At 39.4% G+C, this 22,641-nt stretch overlaps 1 protein-coding gene across 3 annotated transcripts in view; it reads left to right on the plus strand.

Moving 5' to 3' along the window:
• The window catches only part of trpm7 (transient receptor potential cation channel, subfamily M, member 7), a 139,904-nt gene that overhangs the window by 108,508 nt on the left and 8,755 nt on the right, over positions 1–22,641 (plus strand). The window contains exons 8-32 of one of the 3 annotated variants that reach the window (XM_080883992.1): positions 101–275; positions 3,288–3,411; positions 4,621–4,693; positions 5,947–6,047; positions 6,454–6,588; positions 6,695–6,748; positions 6,843–6,983; positions 8,037–8,165; positions 8,278–8,555; positions 8,651–8,879; positions 9,338–9,493; positions 9,710–9,853; positions 13,565–13,693; positions 13,884–14,135; positions 15,947–16,121; positions 16,834–16,966; positions 17,132–17,310; positions 17,403–17,535; positions 17,915–19,218; positions 20,061–20,155; positions 20,651–20,747; positions 21,330–21,406; positions 21,523–21,560; positions 21,665–21,693; positions 22,221–22,274. In XM_080883992.1, the coding sequence (XP_080740118.1) occupies positions 101–275; positions 3,288–3,411; positions 4,621–4,693; positions 5,947–6,047; positions 6,454–6,588; positions 6,695–6,748; positions 6,843–6,983; positions 8,037–8,165; positions 8,278–8,555; positions 8,651–8,879; positions 9,338–9,493; positions 9,710–9,853; positions 13,565–13,693; positions 13,884–14,135; positions 15,947–16,121; positions 16,834–16,966; positions 17,132–17,310; positions 17,403–17,535; positions 17,915–19,218; positions 20,061–20,155; positions 20,651–20,747; positions 21,330–21,406; positions 21,523–21,560; positions 21,665–21,693; positions 22,221–22,274 (4,434 nt within the window). The remainder of the gene's footprint in view (positions 1–100; positions 276–3,287; positions 3,412–4,620; positions 4,694–5,946; positions 6,048–6,453; positions 6,589–6,694; positions 6,749–6,842; positions 6,984–8,036; positions 8,166–8,277; positions 8,556–8,650; positions 8,880–9,337; positions 9,494–9,709; positions 9,854–13,564; positions 13,694–13,883; positions 14,136–15,946; positions 16,122–16,833; positions 16,967–17,131; positions 17,311–17,402; positions 17,536–17,914; positions 19,219–20,060; positions 20,156–20,650; positions 20,748–21,329; positions 21,407–21,522; positions 21,561–21,664; positions 21,694–22,220; positions 22,275–22,641) is intronic. The other 2 variants (XM_080883994.1, XM_080883993.1) reach the window with 2 other exon arrangements.

Genomic DNA, 22,641 nt, shown 5'->3' on the forward strand with positions numbered 1-22,641 from the left:
GTTGTTTCACTCAAATCAGATTGAAATAAAAGGGAGTTATTTTAAGTAACATAATTATCTGATGCATATTCATTATTTATTTTTGTTTTTTTCCCCCAAGGAATTGGTCAAGGGGTTCCTGTCGTAGCCTTGATCTTTGAGGGTGGTCCCAATGTGATCCTGACTGTGCTGGAGTACCTTCAGGAGAGTCCTCCTGTCCCAGTGGTGGTGTGTGAGGGGACCGGCAGAGCTGCTGACATATTGGCCTACGTCCACAAGCAAACCGAGGAGGGCGGGTAGGATGAACATTCACTGATGCCATGAAAACAACCAAAATTTGCCAACAGTAGAATTTACTGGATAAAAATTAAAATTTCAACTTAAATTTTAGATATGAAAAGCAAAACTTAACAGTAAACCGCAAATGCTGAGGAACCCTATATGCAACCAAAGAAAGTTGAAGGATTTCAGTCATTTTATTAAAACTTCCAGTAGAGCTGGGCGATATAAGATTTTTTCATATCACGATATGTTTTTTTCATTTCAGGCGATAACGATATCTATCACGATATAAGCCAAATAACTATATTTGTAAGATTTAAATGTGCCGTTGCTCACAAGTAAAATGTGAAATAATCAGCAGCTTGTTTTTATTTAAATATTTATTTCCCATAATAAGTTCAACAGGGTAGATGTACTTAAGGAACATGAGACCTTTTCAGATAAATAAAGGCAAATATTGCAAACTACACAAAAGGCAGCCGCTAAAGCGTTTAAGTTTCAAAATAGAACAAACGAAACAGACTAAATTGTCAATTCCACTTAGAAACAAAATATTAATTCTAAAAATAAATCTTAGTTTGTTTTACAGAAGAACAGACAAAATTGACTAACTTTTGTCAATATCAAATAAACTGAGAACTAAAAGGAAATTCTCAATCTCTCCTTGTTGTATAGCTTAGCTTTTCAAACAGTTTTAACAGTTACTTTAGTCTGACAAAAGCCGAATGACGAATTAGCGCTTCCAATCAGAGACTGAGGCTACGTCCACACGTACACGGGTATTTTTGAAAACTGAGATTTTCCGTTTTCGTTTTAAAAAATAATCCCGTCCACACATAAAGGCAGAAATGAAGGAAAACGCTGCTATGAACATGCCAAAGCAGCAGGTGGCGCTAGATTCCTAACCGTGCAGAAATGTTGGCCAATCAGAAGTCTAGAAGCCTCGGTGGGGAAAAAGGAAACAAAGCTGGGGCATAGAAGCAGAACCGAGTCGTATGTGTGGAGTGACAGTAACTGTGTGTATATGTAAGCATTTAAACACTGCAGAGAGTAGAATTAACAGTAACAGTATTGTAGAAATTCATTTCACTGAAACAATAACGTGGCGCACAGTGTGACGTCAAAAAATGCGCACACATTTGACGCTGCGTTTTCTCCGTTTTTCTGGTCCACACGTAAATGCAAAAACGGAGTTTTCAAAAATCTTCGTTTTCAGTGACCAAAAACGCTGTTTACGTGTGGACGAAAGGTGCAAACGCATAGAAAAATCTGCATTTTCAAAAATACCCGGGTACGTGTGGACGTAGCGCATGCACCAGTTTATTGTATTTCCAGACTTGTTTTCGGCACAATTTACAGTGAACGCTACTCTGTTTTTTGTCAGACTTGAAATAGCCGAAATACCTTCACACTACGGAACTTCTATGGCTCTTCCGTTCGACAATCTCTCCGGCATTGGAACCATCATCTGTTTTCTCTTCGGTAACCTTCGGTCACGCTCGGTTGATTTTTCTAGTCGGCACACTCATTTCCTCCATTACCCGGGCGGTACGGTGGCTGGCTGCTTCCCAAACAAATACACATGTGCGGCTCGGCACTTGTGCTGTACGTAACAAGTCACGTGACGTGACGCTGCAGCTGTGATTGGTTCAGCTCTGCGCTACGTAATTTGGATTGGCTGTTCTTTTTTTTAAGAGGACAAGAGCGGCGAGGTCTATCGCGATAGTTTAATTTTTCTATCGAGAAAAAGTTATATCGCGATACATATCGTTATCGTTCTATCGCCCAGCTCTAACTTCCAGTGTGCATTTAAAATCTTCAAAGTTGTCTAAGTGAGACTATTTCTGAATCATGATACTGTTATTGCTAAATAATTTGCTGCTTTAATTGACACAATTTTTCCTTCCTTTTTGTCTTTCTTTTAACTTTGTTTTGATAACAATACTTTTTGTGGCTTTTATTTATTTCTGACATCTATTTCCGACTTGTAAATAGCTCCGTTCACACAAACATTCAGGCATTTTTATGAAACACAAGAGATATGTATATGTCAGTAGCATTGGGTTTTACAATAAGAATAGGACTTGTTTGATGATTTGAAGTGAAATTAAATTGAGTATATGAGGTAGAATATGTAATAAAATAAAGAAAAAAAGACATTTGCAAAATAGTATTAAAATACATGAAGTGATTGTAGAACTGCAGTATTTAAACATGGTGTTTAAGCTTATTATTTATGTTATTGGAACAGGAAATGTTATTTCTGAAGATGGGAACGTAGAAGGGCCAGTAAATTAACAGCTTCACTTTCATGCACAGCTTTCTTGTCACCATGGCACACCAGTACAGCATTTACATTATTGCAGACGCAGCACCACTCTGTCTCTAAATCTCTTTGCTCCTCTCTCCCCTTATGAACAGGGCCCAAATATACTTTAAATCTCCCATTTGGGCTTCAGTTCAACCTGGTCACCATTTGATAAACCAAACAGAACCATATCAATCGTAAAAGCAGAGACGAGCTCCTGAGACGATTTAAAACGAGTGTTTCTCATTTTCCCTTAAAATTAAAAAGTCATAGTTTACTTCATATTTTACACTTGCCTCTCTGTGATCCACCAGTGGGATCTGCCCCACAGTTTGAGAAACACTAGGATGAAATAAGGGGTTGCTCCAAGGCGAAGTATAGGACTGAAAAAGTATTTTTTATCATGCAGTGCCACTGGAGTGCATTCAAAGCATAAAAATATGGCTGAAAAGGTTCATCTTTAGTTTATTCATTATTAAGGATCTATTTGTTTTCCTAGGACAAAAGGAGTAGTGTATCACAACATTAAGACAAGACATTTGTGTAGCTCTTTGGATAAATTGTTCCTTCTTTCACCAGTACTAGTCTAGAACTTCATGCAACCCTAAAACACAATCATATTAATATTGCTAAACAAGTGTTATATGGGTAATATGATGGAATCAAACCCATAAAGCATTTTATAGCTGTGTATTTTAGCAGTTTAACTTTTCAACAGCGGCCTCCCTGATGGAGTGGAAACAGACATTATTGCAACCATCAAGAAAACCTTCAACTTCAGCCAAGGTGAAGCAATCCATCTCTTTCAGACTCTGATGGAGTGCATGAAGAGCAAAGAACTGGTAAACTTTCACTTTCTTAATCACATTTAGTTGCTCTTAATTCTTATTTATATTCACTCATTTTCTCCCACAGTGACAGTGATTTGGGAAGTTCAGAGGGACTAAACAGAAATGTATAAAAACTAAAAGCACCAGAAATTGTGAAAGAAGGTGGTTTAGATTTCAACCTAAACAGGGGGTTTTCAAAGTATGATACCATGGGCCTCCCCACCCAAACAAAGCTGAAACTTTACCTTGACAGAAAGACACACCACCGAGGAAGGGTTTGAGAGATGCAAGCAAAAGCATAACCTTACCAGTAATTTGTGGCGTATAACCTTGTATTTTGTTCTTCTTTCGTTCTGTTTGTTTACATTTTGATATCCTTAAAACTGCGATAAAACTCAACTTTTGATAGATCTTACTTTTTTTTTTAAACACGAGTCTTCCTAAATAGCAGAATTGGTTTCAAAACTGTTGGACTGAGATGAATTACAACTTTGAGGTTAAAGAGAAGAGCAGAAGCACTCTCCAGGAAAAGAAAGACAAAAGGCATAACAATTAATCCATATCAGAATCATATGTCTTCCAACAGCTATGAAAAAAATAGAATTGAATCTAATTTTTGGCAATTGCACAGTTTTACTTAAAATTGATCTAAATCAGTAAAAGTTTTTACTTTCATAATTAAGAAATAAAATAAAATAAAAGTAGGACATCGAGACCTTTATTTGTAATTACACTTATAGATTTTGATTGGTACTGGACAATAAAGACATAAGAGAAGAGAAGGTTATTTGAGCCTAAAAATAAGGATTTTGTGTTTCTTTGTAGAGATGGATTGAGAGAGATAATGAGCACAAATGCTGGTGTAAATTGTATTATATTTCACATCTCTTCTGATACACTTCTCTGTTACCTCTACCTGATTGAAATCCTCTTAACCTCCTGAGCCAAACAGCACACTAATGCAGAGACGACTGCGGATGTAATGTTGTAGAATAGATTAGAAAAGAATAGCTTTTTATTGTCATTGTACTTGTACAACAAAATTGTGGATGTAAAATCTGCCTTCTTGCATATTGGTGACAACTGCTGATTTTTCTAAATAGTGGATTTTTTTTTGGGGGGGGGGGGGGGGGGGGGTTATGATTTCAGCTTCAACCATGTGGATAATGTCTGTGGGAGCCTTATTATAAGTGTTTTTTGTGTTGTTGTTTTTTTTTAAAGATCACTGTGTTTCACATCAGTTCTGAGGAACATCAAGATATTGATGTAGCCATTCTAAGGGCCTTACTCCAAGGTTAGTGGATTCATTTTCTCTGAACCTTTTATCCTCTCATTTTCTTTAATAAAGGAGCCAAAAAAGAAAGTCATGTAAAGTTGATTCAGTTTGTTCATACACTATAGCCATTGGCATTTGAAGCTTAAGATTTCAAGACTTGGTAATGTTGTTTTTCTGATATAGATATGCTTTGAGAACCTAGTTCCCCCCAGTGTGCCCTTTTCTTTCAGCTCTGAGGAGATCATGTTGCTCACATTCACATGGCCTCCTTATTCCAACAATCACTGAGCTCTGTCTCTCACAGCTGTATCCCACCCTTCTCTGTATCCTATTTAAAAAAAACTTTTTATTATGTCCTGCCATTATTCTTTGAATCTTTTTATTGTAAAATTGTATAGGAGAATAATATAGTTAAAATGTTGTTAAATTAAAACGCAAGCAGTCTTTTTCTCTTAACAAAACACGTGAATGGGGTTAAGCATGTTCAGAAGATAAAAGTTGAGGGCTGTGGCTTAAATATCCACTTAGGCAAATATTTGTCAGTCTCAGGTGCTGTTTTCATAGTACAATACTAGCTCACCCTTAAAAAGATCCTGGGGTGCAACCACTTTTTTGCTTTTAAAAAATATTGGGGTTTCTTCAGAGATCCTTGAGTTTTCTAATGAGATATAGATTGTCTCTTATACATATATTTAGGTATTGTTAATGGGCACCATTCTTCCTTTGTTTGTTTGTTTTTTTTTAACCTAAAGACTAATTTCAATCAAACGTAGCATAAGAGTGTAAATGGTTCCATCCAGAAACCTGTGCAGATTAGACTAATTACTTGATGGAAGCATGAAAAAGTAAGAGTTATTTTTGCACATTTGCTTCCTTTTTCACTTTCCATTTGCAGGTAAAATGAGACGCAAACAAAAAGATCAGGGAAAATGACCTCAGATTGAAGAACTTACTTTCCTTTTTTACATCCAGACAGCATAAATTATGTGTACTGTGGTCATGACCATTCGATTCAGATGGCTCCTAAAGTACAATCAGGTAGATTAGTGTAGAAGAGACCAGTGGACTGAGCGGGATCTACTTTGTAGTCTAATCTGCTCTGTAGCTGTATTAGTGTGTAATTGACTGTATTACTGTGCTGGACATGCTCTGCTAATGCCCTCTAATCCTGTGTGTTGGCTAACAGGAAATACACAGTTAATAAGGCTTTAGTTGCCTGTGAAGTAATGTGTTTCTGTGTGTTTATACATAGCTTTACCTGTGTGTTTCAGGCACAAACGCATCTGCCTTCGATCAGCTGGTCCTGACTTTGGCCTGGGACCGTGTAGACATTGCCAAGAATCATGTGTTTGTGTACGGACAGCAGCTCCTGGTATGTCTGCATGTTTGTTTGTGTGTGTGTGAGCCACAACTCCCAGGAATGTTTGCTTAGCTCAGCATTAGCTACAAACCTTTGCACTCACCCAAAATAACCCCAGAATTGTTGTTGACCACAGTTTGTAGTCTGAAGACCCAGGAGACTGTTTGGGCAGGCTGCCACGAATTACTTGTCTTGACTGTAACGTGAACCTTATTACAGTTGTCTTCATAAGCAGGCCTCAGTGCCTTTGTTTATTTTAAAACTGGAGGACTTCTGGCTCTTGTGTAAATAAGAGAGTGGATAATATAATTTTTATTTGTATTTGGGTTTTTGTTTTTTTGGTCTTCTTAATTTTGTTTTATAGATATTTTCTATAAGAGAATGCTTCATACCAACATGTGTATTTTTGTGTGTGAAGGTGAGCTCTTTGGAACAAGCAATGTTGGATGCACTTGTAATGGACAGGGTGGACTTTGTTAAGCTGCTCATAGAGAATGGAGTGAGCATGCACCGTTTCCTGACAATCAGTCGGCTCGAGGAGCTCTACAACACGGTACCATCCTATGTCATGTTATAGCCACTTAATGAGAGAGGTGATGGGTATAAAAGATGTCATTTTAAATGTGTGGTGTTTGTATTTTTTTTTTTTTATATTGTAGAAGCAACCTCCCAACAACCCAACTCTTCTTCACCTTGTTAGAGATGTCAAACAGGTAATTGCTTCATTTAATATCAATTTACACAATCTTTTTTTTCCTGATATTAAGTGTAATCCTCTTAATCTATGTTTATTGTACCTTTTTACAGAGCCATCTGCCTCCAAATTATAAAATCACTTTGATTGACGTTGGCCTGGTTATTGAGTACCTGATGGGCGGGACTTACAGGTGCAACTACACCAGGAAACGCTTTCGAATCATTTACAACAATCTTCATGGAAATAGTAGGGTGAGAAACGGCTGATATTTTTAATGTGTCATAAAACTCTTCCACTTTGTATTTTATTTTAACTTTTAGCCATCAGTGCTGGACAGACCTGGCATACCCAAATGTCTAGTGAGGGTGCATTGGGAGTGTCTTATGGAGGCCCTGATTTGCAAAAACTTCAGTTCCTACCTTAGCAATCCAAAGATGGCTGGGGAGATCGAGAATCGTGGACCATGTTTCGCACCTCTATTGCTGAAGCTGCTATATGGAGCTATGGTCACAAGGTGTCTTGATAACCCCAAAACAAGATATTGGACACCAGAGGTGAACAGAACGTTCAGGTTATAGAATTGTTTAGCTTGGGTTTGCTTGTAATGCCGTAGATGCGGCTAACAGGTACTGACTGGCGAAGTGAACTCTGTCCCTAGGAGTAACTGAAGCAAAAGCTGTGGTGTGGGAGGAGCTCGGTGAAATCCTCAACTATGGTCAGAAGCCTTGGGAAGTGACCAGAAAATTAGTTTGCAGGCAGATACAAGTGGCAGAAATGAGCTTCTTCTCAAAGGTGTTCGGCTTTCCCTTAGAGCTAGGGTGAGGGCCCGGCCATTCAGGAGGGGCTCAGAGTAGAGACACTACTCTTCCACATCAAAAAGACCCTGTTGAGGTGATTTGGGCATCTGACAAGGAAGCATCCTGGACGTGAGGTGTTTTGTAGGTTGTTTCCTACAGGTCAGGCCCAGGACGCACTGGATAGACTGTTTCTCAGCTTGCTTGGGAGCACCTCTCTGACGCCCCAGATGAAGTGGAGGAGGTGGCGGATGAGAGGGGAGATCTTGGTTTATTTAATTAGACTGCTATCCTTGCAGCCCATTCTCACATATGCAGCAGAAAATGGATGGATGGATTTAGGCCAATATTTTGGTTTTTTTATCTTGCCAAGCTAACAAGCAAACATTGTCAACAAAACATGTTGGTGACATTGTTGGTTGACATATTTTGGGCTTTAATATCTATAATTATATTTGTTATGAACAAGTAGTCTACTAAACGTGAATATGGGTTCATGTTTTTGCACAGAGGTCTGGGCGCCATACAGCAGGTCCTGGTTTAAGAAAAAGTCATGAGTCTTTTAGCATGCAGGCTGACAAGAAGGAGAAGACAAGGCACAACCACTTTATCAAGACTGCGCAACCGTACAAACCCAAGGTAAACATGCCTAAAAGGCTGTGGTGAATTAAAGCCTCTGCATATCTGGAACCATTGTTGAAAGTAAGGTCTGTCTCCTTCTTAACCCCCCATTGTTCATTTCACTTCTCAGCTCGAGTCTTCCACCGAGCAGAAACAAAAGAGAAGCAAAGAAGAGATTGTGGACATTGACGACCCAGAGACGCGGCGTTTCCCCTACCCTTTTAATGAGCTCCTGGTCTGGGCTGTGCTGATGAAAAGGCAGAAAATGTCACTCTTCCTCTGGCAGCATGGAGAAGAAAACATGGCAAAGGCACTGGTGGCCTGCAAACTCTGCCGGTCTATGAGCTATGAGGCCAAGAAGAGCGATGTAGTGGATGACACCTCAGAGGAGCTAAAGGAGTACTCAAAGTAAGATTTTCTGTGACTTTTGATACGTTTCAGATATGAGTGAAATATTCTTTTTATATATCAGGAGTGAAATAATCGTGCGGGTTGTATCACAGTGAGTTTGGGAGGTTGGCAGTAGACCTGCTGGAGCAGTCATTCAGGCAGGATGAGACTATGGCCATGAAGCTTCTGACTTATGAGCTAAAGAACTGGAGCAACTCCACCTGTTTGAAGTTGGCTGTCTCGTCTCACCTACGACCATTTGTGGCTCATACCTGCACCCAGATGCTGCTGTCAGACATGTGGATGGGACGACTGAATATGCGCAAGAACTCCTGGTACAAGGTTCATGTTCCATTTAGATTTTAATTTTGGTAGAAGATAAAGCTGGTATAATTTTCATGTGATATTTAGAGCTTTGCTTGCAGATCTAATATACAAAAATTGCTATCAGTACCTTTTATTTAAAAATGGTCAACAAAAATCTATCTTCTGTACCTGTTAAGTGAGTCATTAGGGAATAAAGCATTTATTTAAGGAGGTCATACTCTGAAATCAAGGTTAGACCTTAAGCAGCTAATGAAGCTGAGTTACACTGTAGTGATTAATCACACTATAGAAAAGCAGAAAAGTATTTACATTTGTGAAAACAGCAAAATTGGCAGCAAAATTGGCAGTGCACACATCAGGTTAGTTTTTCTCTTAAATGGCAATATTATGGGTTTCATCAGTGTTTGTAATTCAAAGGACTGTCTCAACAAATATAGCAGTACCCACCCCCATGAGTTTGCATGTATCTGCAGGTGATTCTGAGTATCTTGGTGCCTCCTGCCATCCTCCTGCTGGAGTACAAATCCAAGGCTGAGATGGCTCACATTCCTCAGAGTCAGGATGACCACCAGATGACCATGGAGGACAGCGAACACAACTTCCAGAACATAGCTGAAGACATTCAAATGGTTAGATTTACACACTGTCTTTGTCTTGTGTGCACTCTAGAATTCACCAATGTTTTGACAGACTTTATGAATGAAAAGCTGTCAATTTGTTCTAGTTGAGCAGTATTAAAGGCTGTATCTATGTATAACAATGAAAAGTGGGAAAACTGTAATATTCAGATAATTAAATCTTTTTTCCTCATTGTGTAATTTGGGCCTGTTTAATGTTTTTTGCAGGATGTGTTTAAGGAGACAAGATCCCATGACCATGTGGAGACAAAAAGTGACATGGAGACACATGTTCGTTCCAGGAAGCTGCCTTTAACCAGGAAAATCTATGCCTTCTATCATGCTCCTATTGTCAAGTTCTGGTCCAATACGGTATGAAGATTACAGTGAAAGCGCATAGATATATATGGAAAAGCAAGTTGACTAAGATCTTCTCAGACACTTAAATTATCTTTTTGCCAGCATTGCTTCACTTAAGAAATTTAGTCGCCAAATATCCTTCAACTAAAGCCAACATGCACCCTTGTGTCAGGGAATCAGATAACATACAAGAGGTTTCTGCCACAACTTTATCTACTCCTTGGTGCATGGAGAAGGGGATAAAGTCTGAAGAAGTTAAAACTCCAGCAATACGTGTCTAGGAAAAATTCAGTAAAGCAATAAAGGTGTTGCTCGAGACTTAACGACTTGAGGTAATCAAACACCATTGAGACAGTAGAAGGTACAAGGGGCAGCCCTGATTGATCTCACAGTATCTCACCCACATGAAAGCTTATGGAACATAATCACACTAAAATATCCAATATAAAACTTACAATTAATGGTTCTAGATTATTGGTAAGAGGTCTTTATATATATTTTTTCTTCTTGTTCTTGTCTTGTATCTGGTATTCATCATTCAGTTGTGGGTTTTGTTTTACCTGTGTTTAGGCAGTCCCCAAGTGGCAAAGCACCACCTTCATCTCCCCATCGTTACTTTTTATTTTAAATAAAATACAGTAGAGAGTGGGCAGGAAAGTGTGTTCAAATCAGAAGGCAAGGGGTGCACCTTTCAAACAGCACGAGTCCTTCTACTAATTTTCCTTGAGGAAAATGATGTTATAATATATTTTCTTAAATACGCTCATGCACTGTCAGGTTCACGCTCTTCTTTTCTCTCGCATTTTTCTCACTGTTGCCCAACACTAGTTCTCAGAAACTTAGGTTGGGACTGATCTTTGTTGGTTACTGATACATCACTAAAACCCACTAGCCTACAGAATATAGCCTCTGCCTACGCTTATCTACATCTGCTTTAGCAGATTTCATCCGAGTTTAAGCACATTACTGCATCACTGCACCGCTGACTTGCCTATCACCCGTGGGATAATGGCTGATTTTTCCAGCAGATCACACCTCACATGTCAAGGTTCAACAGTTTTCACAACTGACTTAATTAACGTTACACTAAGAAACTGGACGTGTGTGTGTGTGTGGGAGGACATTTTAAGACTTTCCCACAGTTTACAGTGTGTTTGACCTACTTAAAAAATTGTACTACTTAAGTAGCAATTTTATACAAACTTAAATTGAGAGTCAGCGTAACGATGGGAAACACTAGAGTTAGGCATTGCTTCCTTTCTGAACCCCTCCTGTGCTTAAAAAGTTATGTGACTTAAAAATAGCAGAAAAATAATGTTACTTAAAACATCAAAACTGGCTGATTCGTTTAGGGTCAGGTGGGAACTGTTCTCAGATTTAGTTGATTTTGATATGGAATGATATTTGCGTGGAGGCAAAGTTTCTTCAGAAATGCTGACAGTTAAGCTTGCTGACACAGACACTGCTGATGTTAAGCAGGTATAATGTTCACCGTCTTCGTTTACTGTGTTAGTTTGTTCATGGTTGTTGCTAGGTATAGAACACAAAGTGAAACTGAGGTTGGAAATGTCTCAAGTTTTGTTACTATTTAACCACAAAACAAACTGCTGGACAAATTTAAATTTGATCTGAGATATATCTATATCTGTCTATGTATCTATCTGTCTGTCTGTCTTCTGAGTCTGATTATATATATCAGAGTTTATTATTTTATCAGAGTGTCTGTGTAAAATTGTACAATATCTGGCTGTGCAGAAGTTGAAGAAATTTACTTAAAACCACATGCCAGCCTCATGGTGCCTCTAAAGAAAAAGTTGGACTCGACAAAAACATCAGGCATCTGACACTTATTCATCAGCACAAGAAAACATGTTCAGCAAATAGTAATAATATAGTAATGTGATACAAATTACACGTTTAAAGACTAATTTGATGTTATGGTACGACAGTTTGTCTGTGTAGGTTCTCAGTCATTTAGGTCATGGTAGTTTAAGGAGCTTGGAAAGAAAGTGACTGGACTTCTTAAAGTTTCTGGAAGACATTGCAAATCTCATCCAAGAGGCTTCTTTAGTTCTAAAACCAAATGGTGGAGAGTCCCAGATATTTAAACCCTAGTGCAGATTGTCCCTTAAGAGGGTCACTGACTCGCTATTATAAGAATATTACTACTGTGTGATGAGGCTCGTGATTAATAGTGGGTGAATGACTTTTTTTTGCTTTTTTTCCAAGCTCCTTAGACTAGTATGACAGTTGTACTTTAAAGTCTTCTGTATCATCTTCTCCTGTGTGACTATAAGATCATCTCGCTCCATCTTACTGGGATTTATGTCACTCCTATCCTCTTTTCACCCTTCCCAGTGTTTGATCACAAGTTTCTGTTTACTTTTTGATGGTGGAGTTTTTTCGGTGGACGCAGTTTAGTGTTTTGATTGGTTTTCCTGTTGCCTTCTGTGGGTCACCTGGTTGTCGGTGGGTAGTAAAGACAAGTTTGCATGATAGGAGCAGTAGAGGAGAGCAACAGAGTGGGTTTTCTGTAGTTATTGACTTTCTTTGAACATATGGCTGCGCAGTATATGTCATATAGGTATTCATATTTAAAGTGTTACCAGAACTGAGGATTATCATTGTCATGATTATTTATATTTATATATTGGTGGTTTCCTCACTTAAGTGGTAGGGTCCATGTGAGGCTGGGAAAGACATAAGTGTGGGGACTGAGTAGTAGAGTCGGGGGGTTGGCAGCTTCCACTGAGGCTGCATTCTATTTCATTTTATTTTTTTAACTTTGTGTCATTGACATTTTATTTTATTAAAATGTTTGCAAAATAAACGGTACCTTTTCCACCATTCTATTGCCTAAAGACCTGCTTCATCAACATCATTTTTAAACCTTTTGTTGCCAAACATTAAAAACACCCCCTTGTTTGGTTTCTTGGTGGCACACTCATCCTGTTTCTTGTATCCTCCTCTAACACAACAGCCATCTGCATGGCTCTTTTACCACATCGATGAACAGTCTCTTTGGCAGCTCTATTTTTAATATCCTCTGCCAATTATGTCAGGGATCCCTCTTCTGCACATGTCCAAAGAGGGCAAATGAACTACTAAGCCCAGGAGTTGTGACTAATATTGGGTTGTTAATATATTACAGTAAATGTGCTGCTGGTAAGAGGCCCTAAAGCCTTTATGGTTAGGTATTTACTTTTCAATTTATCACTGTGAGTAATCAGTTTTATATTAAATGCACTGACTAAACAGGTTTTAATAAAAATAACAATTGTTTGAGCATTTTCTGTTCCATTTATCAAGTAATCCACCAAAGTGCCCCATTAATACCTTCTGGGAACTGAGAGTTGTGAGTTTCACTTGAGACTGAGAGGGATGAATTTCTCTCACAATATTTATTCAGACGGCTAACCACCAGCTGAGCTCTGAGGCCAGAGACTTCAGGGACATGACTATTTGTTCCCAACTCAAAGTGATGAGGTTCAACCCTTTAGAAGGACTTTAACTGACCTCATCTCAAAATAATTAACTGAGGAAGTTATCTGAATTAGGGGCTCTTTGTAAGCCAGGGCCGTTTTCCATTTCCGTCCCCTCTGATTTATATACTATAGAGAATCTGCTGTGCATTGTTTCACATGTAGGAGGGATGGGAGGGAGGAATTTTTCTTTTTCTTTTTTTTTTAAATGAACCTTACTTTATTTGTCTCCCATATTCAGCTCTTCTACTTGGGCTACTTGATGTTGTACACATATGTGGTGCTGGTGAAAATGTCTCAATGGCCTACTCTTCAAGAGTGGGTGGTCATCGTCTACATCTTTACGGCTGCCATTGAGAAAATCAGAGAGGTGCGTGGATCAGAAGTGTTCCTTTTTCAGATGCATGAGTCTCCATAAGTTCGTTGTCCAAAATGAGTTTGCATTTCATAGGAATACACAGAGGTTAGCTTATTATTACAGCTTCTTTCTGGAGGACTGACTGTTGTTTAATGTCTTTCTGATTTCACTTCTCTTCTCTATTACTGCTTTTACTCTCTAGATGTTTATGGCTGAGGCTGGCAAAATAAGTCAGAAAATAAAGGTGTGGTTCAGCGAATATTTCAACGTGTCTGACTTCCTGGCCATTGTGACCTTCTTTATTGGTTGTGGCCTGAGGTTGGGCGGAGGTGATGCCTTTGGCCCTGGGAGGACAGTTTATTGTCTTAACATCATCTTCTGGTATGTGCGACTCCTGGATTTCCTGACTGTTAATCAACAAGCTGGGCCCTACGTTATGATGATTGCCAAAATGGTGAGTCTTTTCTAAGTTTAGTATTCATTTGAACACAAATTTTACAGCAACTTGTGACACTGAGGATGAGATTGTTTAATTTACTTTCATACCACAAGCACAACAATGTCTGGTATGTGGTTCTAGGAAAATTCAACTTGAGGCATGCAGAGTGAATCTCACGTAAAAGGGAAAACATTGTCTCCAGGCTCCTGGGCCTGTCAGACATAGTTTCTGCATAACAGAAATGAAGAACTGCAGACTGAGTTACTTTATCCCCAGGTTGAGTGTTTTAGTCCTGCAAAACCTTTGTTGTGCTGGTTAACAAGGGGCATCCTCCTTTAGAGGCCCATGAAAACCCCAGAAACCTCAACAATAGTACCTAGCATGCTAGGTGTCCCATCCCCACCCCCACTCCCACTTTTACCTCTCATGTTAGACATACTGCAGCCCAGGTGGACGACGGCGTCTTCTAAAGCCAATTTCCTGCTTCTCTCAGCAGCCTCTGATAATGACCTGATAGCTTGTCAGAAGGCTTGTCCTCGAACCTCCATGCTTTCTGTGTGGTTGTTGGCCGCAAATTCTCCTTATCCCATCTCTGCAAGGAGCACCAGCTGCAAATCTGGCTTCTTCTTTTTTTCTTAGTTTGTTTCTAAAGTTTGTTCATAATTTAAACAAACTCTCAGAGATTCCTGGCTTTTGTGTATTGATGTATATGCCATGTTTATTTTCGCTTTTTTAATCCCTTTCAATTCATATTTAAACAGCACCATCTGCAGGTATTGTACCGCACTATGTTATCCTGCCACATTTAGTTTCACCATTTATTGTGCTATTAAAATATAACATCACATGTTATGGTATAGTTAAATATAATATTGGATGAAATGATGAGATAAACTCTGAGGCTGGTTCATTTTATTTGGCATTCTGTGATGAAACACTAAATTCGCTTCCTTACTGGGACTAAACGATTATGAGCTAGCTTAGCACTTACTTGAGCTAAACTGATTAGCCTGGCTTTGTCCAAAGCTTAAACATGTCCATCAACCAGCTCCTTTAAATTCTGACACCCTTTAAAAATAAATAATTATTATAATAATAATAATTTGCAAAGTGAATTTTTTTTAAAGGGGATTGTGTGGCATCACACTTAATTTGAAGTCTAATTGGTGCAATTCCAGGTGTTGATATATGGATTTTTATTTTTTATTTTTAAACCATTGGACAAAACCAGAAACATTATTTTGCTTGTTTTCAGTTTTGTTTTGTTTTTAGTTAAGCTACCTATGCTAGCTGGAGCTTCATATGTAGTTGGCATTTGAATAAATAAATATTATGTATATTTGACTAAAGTCTACTATATATACGGTATTTAAAAGTAGTGGTATTAGTGTTGTATTGGTGGTATTAGTGTTCCAACTCAGCCAGAAAGCAAATACATATTTCCTAATTTATTAGATTTCTTCTTAAATTAAGCAAAATTGAATCAGAATGTAATCAACATATGTTTAATTATGTGCATTTCAACAGCTTAAAAATGTATTAGACTAATAATCCTGGTGATTTCAGTACAAGCTTTGGAAAGATTTTCTATCAGCTAAAATCAATAATTTTTTAAACCAAACTAAAAACTGGAAAAGCATCAGCTTGTTTTTGTTTCATATAAAAACTTAAATTCGAGTTTACTTTAAATCCCGGATGTAACCTATATATACTAAAAAGTCCCTAAATTTTTTTTTTAGCAGTCTAATATTTTCATATATGGATAATTAATATGGTTATTATTTATCCATCATGTTTTCCATTGACTTGATGTGATGCACTTGCAGGTGGCCAACATGTTCTATATTGTGGTAATAATGGCTATAGTCCTGCTGAGCTATGGAGTACCTAGGAAAGCTATTCTGTATCCGAATGAGGAGCCAAGCTGGACGCTGGCCAAAGACGTGGTTTTTCAGCCGTACTGGATGATGTATGGGGAAGTATATGCCTATGAAATCGATGGTAAGGACGATGAGCTTGGTAGGGGAGACTAGGAGGGTTAGGGCAGTTTTGTTCAAAGCTTCTCACCACAGCATGTCAGCTAATCATCAGTCAAAACAAGCACTGGAAATCAAACCCACGATATCCTAATCATCGTTTGCTCCCACAACCTCTTTGGCACAACATGGTTCCCAAACAGCGGCAACCAGAACAGGTCACTTTAGGAGGGCAGGACATTTTGCTCCACCACAGCATCAACTGTCCTGATGTGGCTCTTAATGGTCTAGATTAAAAGGCAGTGCTTAAGTGGTCATCATTTGTGTTGGGTGCATTTGAAGCTTTGGTGGAACAAAACACTTGGCCAACCTCCGTAATCTGAGCTGGTATGCTGACATTTTACAAGCTGCTAAATTGATCACATAGGTTATCATGACCTTGTGGCAGCTAAAGAATCAATTCACGATGTTTCAAACAGCTGTAGCCAGTAGAAATAAAAATAAAATGAATACGTCTGATACAAAACTATGAAGAATGTTACGACTGCAGTCATTTGAGCATTTTTTTCCAGTCATTTTTATCTCCATCACACTGTTGAAGCTTTGCTGTCCTCCTTTATCTTTGAATGTTAGTTGTAGAAGACAATGAATTAAACCTGCATGTGTGTGCATTGTAATATTAGAAGGTTGGTGGATGTTTGTCCTGCTCCCTCCTAATGGACTTCTTTCCTTCACAGTTTGTGCCAACAACAGTGATCAATCGGTGAAGTCGCTGTGCACAGCAGGAGTGTGGCTGACGCCTTTCCTACAAGCAGTCTACCTCTTTGTGCAGTACATATTGATGGTCAACCTCCTAATCGCCTTTTTCAAGTAAGTACTTTTTAGCCTCAGCATTGCCCAGCTTTGAGCTATGTGAACATTTAAACTTCTATTCCTCCATATTGGTTTTGTCCATTTACTGATACTGCTTTCTGATTTCATTGTTGATCTTGCCATTGATGCAGTTGACAGTTAAATGTTTAACTCTGCTTCCAGCAATGTCTATATGCAAGTAAAGTCCATTTCTAATCTGGTGTGGAAGTACCAGCGTTACCACTTCATTATGGCCTACCATGAGAAGCCTGTCCTCCCACCTCCCTTCATCCTACTGTGCCATATATACTCCCTCTTCTGTATGTGTAGAAAAAGGAAGAAGGAGAATATCTACGGACCAAGTATACTTTTTATACTCATTACAAGCAGTTTAAGTGGTCATCAAAGAAATGTACAGCAGTTACAAGTTGCTGTTGCTTCTTTTTTTTTTCAGAGCTGTTTCTCACAGAGGAAGACCAAAAGAAGCTTCATGATTTTGAGGAGCAGTGTGTGGAGACGTACTTTCATGAGAAGGATGATCAGTTTCACTCGGGAAGTGAGGAACGCATACGCCTTACTTCAGAAAGGTAAGACCACTGTTGGCCTTCACAGAGGCAAGATACGTTTTCAAAGTATTAAAACAAATGGCAGTTTCTTTTTCTTTATTTGTTTTAATAAACACCCAGAAAATTGTACCAGTAATATTAAACAAGAAATCTATTTTCTTAAGTTTTATTTATATAGCACCAAATTATAACATGAGTCATCTCAGGGACATAAAAAGGCTGTTATGGAAGTACTTGCCCAAGGACAGGAGGAAAAACTCAGCAAAAAGGGAAAAGAGCAACATTCAACAAACAATATAACAATATCTGAACAGTTTTCTTGATTTGAATTGAATGAGGAAAGTTACAGGTAATTTGGGTTGTTCTGTAAGTAATGAAAGCTGCTGTTTGTCATTTACAGGGTTGAGGTCATGTGCTTGCAGCTGAAGGAGGTTGGAAACAAGGTGAACTTTATAAAGCGCTCATTGCACACATTGGACTCTCAGATTGGCCACCTGCAGGACCTCTCAGCCCTGACCGTGGACACTCTGAAGACACTCACAGTTCAGAGGGCATCAGAAGCCAGCAAGGTCCACAATCAGATCACTCGGGAGCTCAGTCTGTCTAAGAATGTGGTCCCGAGCATTGCCCCCATGTCGACAGACACTGGCCCCCTCTCCAAATCATCTGTGAAAGGAAAAAGCAGTGTCAGTGCCTACTTTGGCTCCTCTTTTCCCCAGACAGGAGCTACCATTGCGGATGCTCTGTTTGGGATGGGCGCAGAACGAAGGGCTGGGACAGAAAGCCGACGGAGAATCGGGCCCAGTCCTGCATCAGAATTGGGGCCAGACCCCACCCTGAACCCAGCATTGAGTCCAGAGAGGAGGGGCTTGTTCGGGCTTGGACACCTCGCTGCAGAGGTTGGCTCGTCAAGCAGTGCCGACTGCAGGGCCTTTGAGCAAAGTGTTGTGCCCGTTTCCTCTTCAGAGCTGCGTCAACGAGGACACTCGCTCACTCAGACTAAGCAGACCCGTCCACAAGAGCCGGGCCCTTCCGACTCACCATCCAGCCTGCCTAATGTGCCCTCCCCTGGGGTTCAATTCCACATCAGCAGCACCCCCTCCCAGCCCAGTGGCTCCAGCCACTCTGAACTAGCTCTGTCTGGGCTTTACCAGCACCCCCTACAGTCAGACAGCACCTCTGTAGAGTTTGGGGCATTTGTGGGTAAGTATGTGAATGAGGCTGAATCTGGTGATGAGAAGATAAAAGAGGAGGATGAAAAGTGTGTGTGTCTCTATCCTACTGTTGTTATTGTGTCTAAGACTTCTGGCTCTACTCAGCCTGTTTGCTTGCCTGCTTGCGCTGTGAAGCCTGAGAACACAGAGGGGTTAGCAAAGGGGGAGAGAGAGTGGGACTCCAATTTGGGATATGTAAACGAGGCATTCAGTGACGACGAGGGCAGATCCGGCTATCCGAGTAGACGGTATACAGATGATGAACTCTCTCCAGACCCCGAGTTAACATCACCACTGGGTGACAGCTATGGAAATAATAGACTGCCAGGCTGCACTGAAACGTTTGCTGTGGCATCCAGGAGACCCCACAGACAGTGGATAAAGAGAGTGGGAGTGTCAGAACAAGCAACATCTTGCTATGAAGGTCAGAGTTGGTCAGAAGGTCATCATGACAAGAGGAGCCTGGCGAGTGGGCCAAATGCAGCAAGAGGTTTGAGTTTCAGTCTGAGCTCCATTTGCCAGGTGCTGGGGCTGTCCACCTCCAGATCAGGAGTGCAGTAGTGCTTTGGCTGGGGACCTTCTCCTTTCCTTTCTCTGCTCTGTCTGGACCTTTTGCCCGACTTGTTCTCGGGTAGTTCTGTGGTTTTCACCTAAGTCACACGAGTGTGGGTGATTGGTTTTCTTATTGAAGTTAACAATGAATGTTTTTTGTTTTGTATTGTTTTGTTTTTTTGGGCTGCACCCAAATATTTGAGTATTCGGATTTATTTAGTTGCATAGGCATCAAAATAAATAAATAAATATATATGTGTGTGTATATATATCAGAGACAAGCCTGGAAATTATGGGTTTTCACAGTTCTCGTTAACAGCAGTGATCGTCATTTTAGCTCACCACCTCACTGTTGTAAGATTGTTGCAAGTTTTAGCAGCTTTTTATAACCACAAAAAAAAAAATCAGTGGGCATTTTTACTCGGCGTAAACCACATATCTCTTTCTCTCTGTACCATCCAGCAAACAGCAGTACCCAGACAGATTTTTACACTGCATGTGGCACTATTTCACAATAGTTAGTGATTATGTGTGTCCCCCGGATCTCAAAAGAACTTGTATTCGGGACAGCCCTATTATTTTAAGGTATTTGTGTCTGTCAGGTGGGGGTGAGGAATCAGATGTTGAACTGAGATTATTTCACCATGAAGGGGTTGGTCGTGTCATTAAATCAGGGACTGTGTATGTTTTGTTTTTTTTTGTTTGTCTTAATTTGAATTAATTTGAGCAGTTGCATTAGATTTTGTAATAGGAATATAACTTGATGTTTTCTTGGTTCAGGACATAAAGACAGTGAGGAACTCCAGCACTCTTTGGCCAAAGCAACACCCACCTCCAGCAAACAGCAAAGCCCGACCCCACAGACCAAATCCCAGGTGTGTGTATGTCACCTATACCGATGTGTATTTTATTTATTTTAAAATTTCTCTTCTCATAATGTCAGACCTCCGCAGACATTTTCATATGTAGACTCCTAACATGACTGACTGGGCTGTTTGCATAATAAGCATGTAAAAACAACCAAACCACAGCAAAACAAACCGGTCTCATTTTTCCTGAATTTGCAAATACGTGTTCTGACTAATCAAAAAAAAACAAAAAAACACTCGGAAGAGTCATTCAGTAACTTGTTAATTGGTGTGTGACAGATGGCTGACTTATTAAAACATGATGGGTAAACAGGATGCTAAATTTCTGTTAGGTTAACTTAACGGTTGTATGAAATAATCTTTCCTGTTACAGCTAAACTGTCAAATTCACCACAGATCTGTGATTAAGAACTGTTTGCCTTCACGCAACTTTTTGCATGTGTGCTTTTGTTTTTGTTATTTTAGTTTTTTAATCTCACTGTGTTTTTGTGTCGTCCCCAGGCTCAACCCGAAGGTCACACTCACATCAGAGCAGTCAACTCTTATGCTGGCTTCACTGAGTTTGACAGAAACCCAGCCTTTCTTCATCCAGACTCGAGTAAGTTCACAAAACAGCGATGAATTATAACATGCAGTGGGTCCAGAAGTTTTGTAAGTTTTCCTTTGTACACCACCACACAATGTGATTGTGTCACACAGTTTCAGTGTGACTCAGGTAGTACATTAAGTGTTGAGGAATTATAGCTGTTTTTATACAAATACTGCGTTACATTGAAAGTGGGAAGATGGAAATGCTGCACGTAATGGTAGTGACGGCTGAATGATGGGGAACAAAACAAAAACAGCTGCAAATACTAGAACTCAGCCATCTTGGGTATGACGTCACTCCCAGCTCAAGTTTCCAAGGTAACAAAGCAGCAAACGTCCCCTATTTTCAGAAGCTCAAGGTAACTGAACAACTGACTGAAGAACAGTTTCGTGAGGCCGATAACGTCGCTATCGCTCGCTGGAAATCAATCACGTTCTGATTGTTTGAACTAAAATCCACTTTGAAGATGGCCAGATGAAAAATGACAAACATTGTTCCAGAATACTTTTGAACAGACTGTATATTAATGTGATCAATGTTTCACGTCTTTTGAAATATACGGGTTGTTTGTCACTGGTTGTGTTTCTTTAGCTCTGACAAAGAAGGACAGGAGCAGAGTGTCTGCTGAAGACATCCTCACACATGATGACCCCAGGGCTGCAGTACTGGTAAGATTAGTCCGTGTACTTTCCATCGGAAAAAGTCATATATTGTGCAGATTAACTCTGAACTATATTTGTACCTGTTCCTGTAACTGTTTAACAACTTCTGCTTTCTTTACCAGGAAAGAATTCAGGTCAAATCGGCCCAAGCCAGCAGCCTGTAAGTGTCCACACCCACACACGTGCACACAGGCACAGAGTAAAGTCAAAGTCAAGCTGGGCTTTAGTACTTATTTGTATTTATTTGTGTATTTCCCCTATCAGGCGAGCCCCTGGGGAAGACACACTAACAGGTGAGATCTGTGCTCCTCTGAAATCTGCGTAGTCAGGGTTTTCTGTCTGGCTTAACTAGTTCGGTTGCTTTACTTACAATGTTATCACAATGATCTTTGATCTGTTAGCTTTCTCAACATCCTTTGTGTGCAATAAAATCTATACTGTAACAGGTTTCACCAAAAACACCTTTCCCTTTTTTTAAAATACCATTTTCACAATATTTCGTTAATGTTTAACTGAAGAATTGTGATTTGTCTTTCGCAGCATTGTTCTTTAGAATAAACTCAGTTGACCTTAAGGGAAGAACACGTCACAGCACGTGTTTAGAGTTGTGCGAAGCATTTTCCAGAGAAGGAAAGGTCTAGAACGGATCAATAATATGTGATAGAGAGGAACGATTTCACTAATATTTAAAAGCCTACACCTGCAGACAAATCTGATAGGAGAGAGAAACGCTGCTGCAGAATGTTTAATGGGGCTTTTTTTGGTTTGTTTTTTTTCTGGATCAGTTTTTTACTGTTTAGTTCTTCTTCTGTGGTTACAGCTGCAGTTTCTCTCTATACGCCACGTCACGCCCACCTCGGACCCAGAAAGGACTGTGAGTGTCGCTGACTGGCCAAAAAGCACAATAGTTATCTGCATTAGTCATTTCATCTATTCTGAGCTTTAGTGGGAGATTAATCCAGTGAAAAATGGCTAATCCAATCAGTTTTAAAGCAAACTTTTAAAATGAGTGGAAAATGGCATTTGTTGTTTTTGTCTTTATATATGAAAATCATTTTATGTATTTTTGAACAAAACAAGTATTTAAATGTATCTGCAACACATTTCTGGCCCTGAATAGTGTCAGTCGGTAAAAAAACAGTCATTAAAATATTTTAAATAATTTATTAATATCTATACAAACAAATTGATGATACTAAAGACATGACAAATTAAAGTAAGATATTTGTGTGAAATATTTG

The sequence above is a fragment of the Rhamphochromis sp. 'chilingali' genome (genome assembly GCF_963969265.1).
Source record: "Rhamphochromis sp. 'chilingali' genome assembly, chromosome: 6".
Classification (NCBI taxonomy): Eukaryota; Metazoa; Chordata; class Actinopteri; order Cichliformes; family Cichlidae; genus Rhamphochromis; species Rhamphochromis sp. 'chilingali'.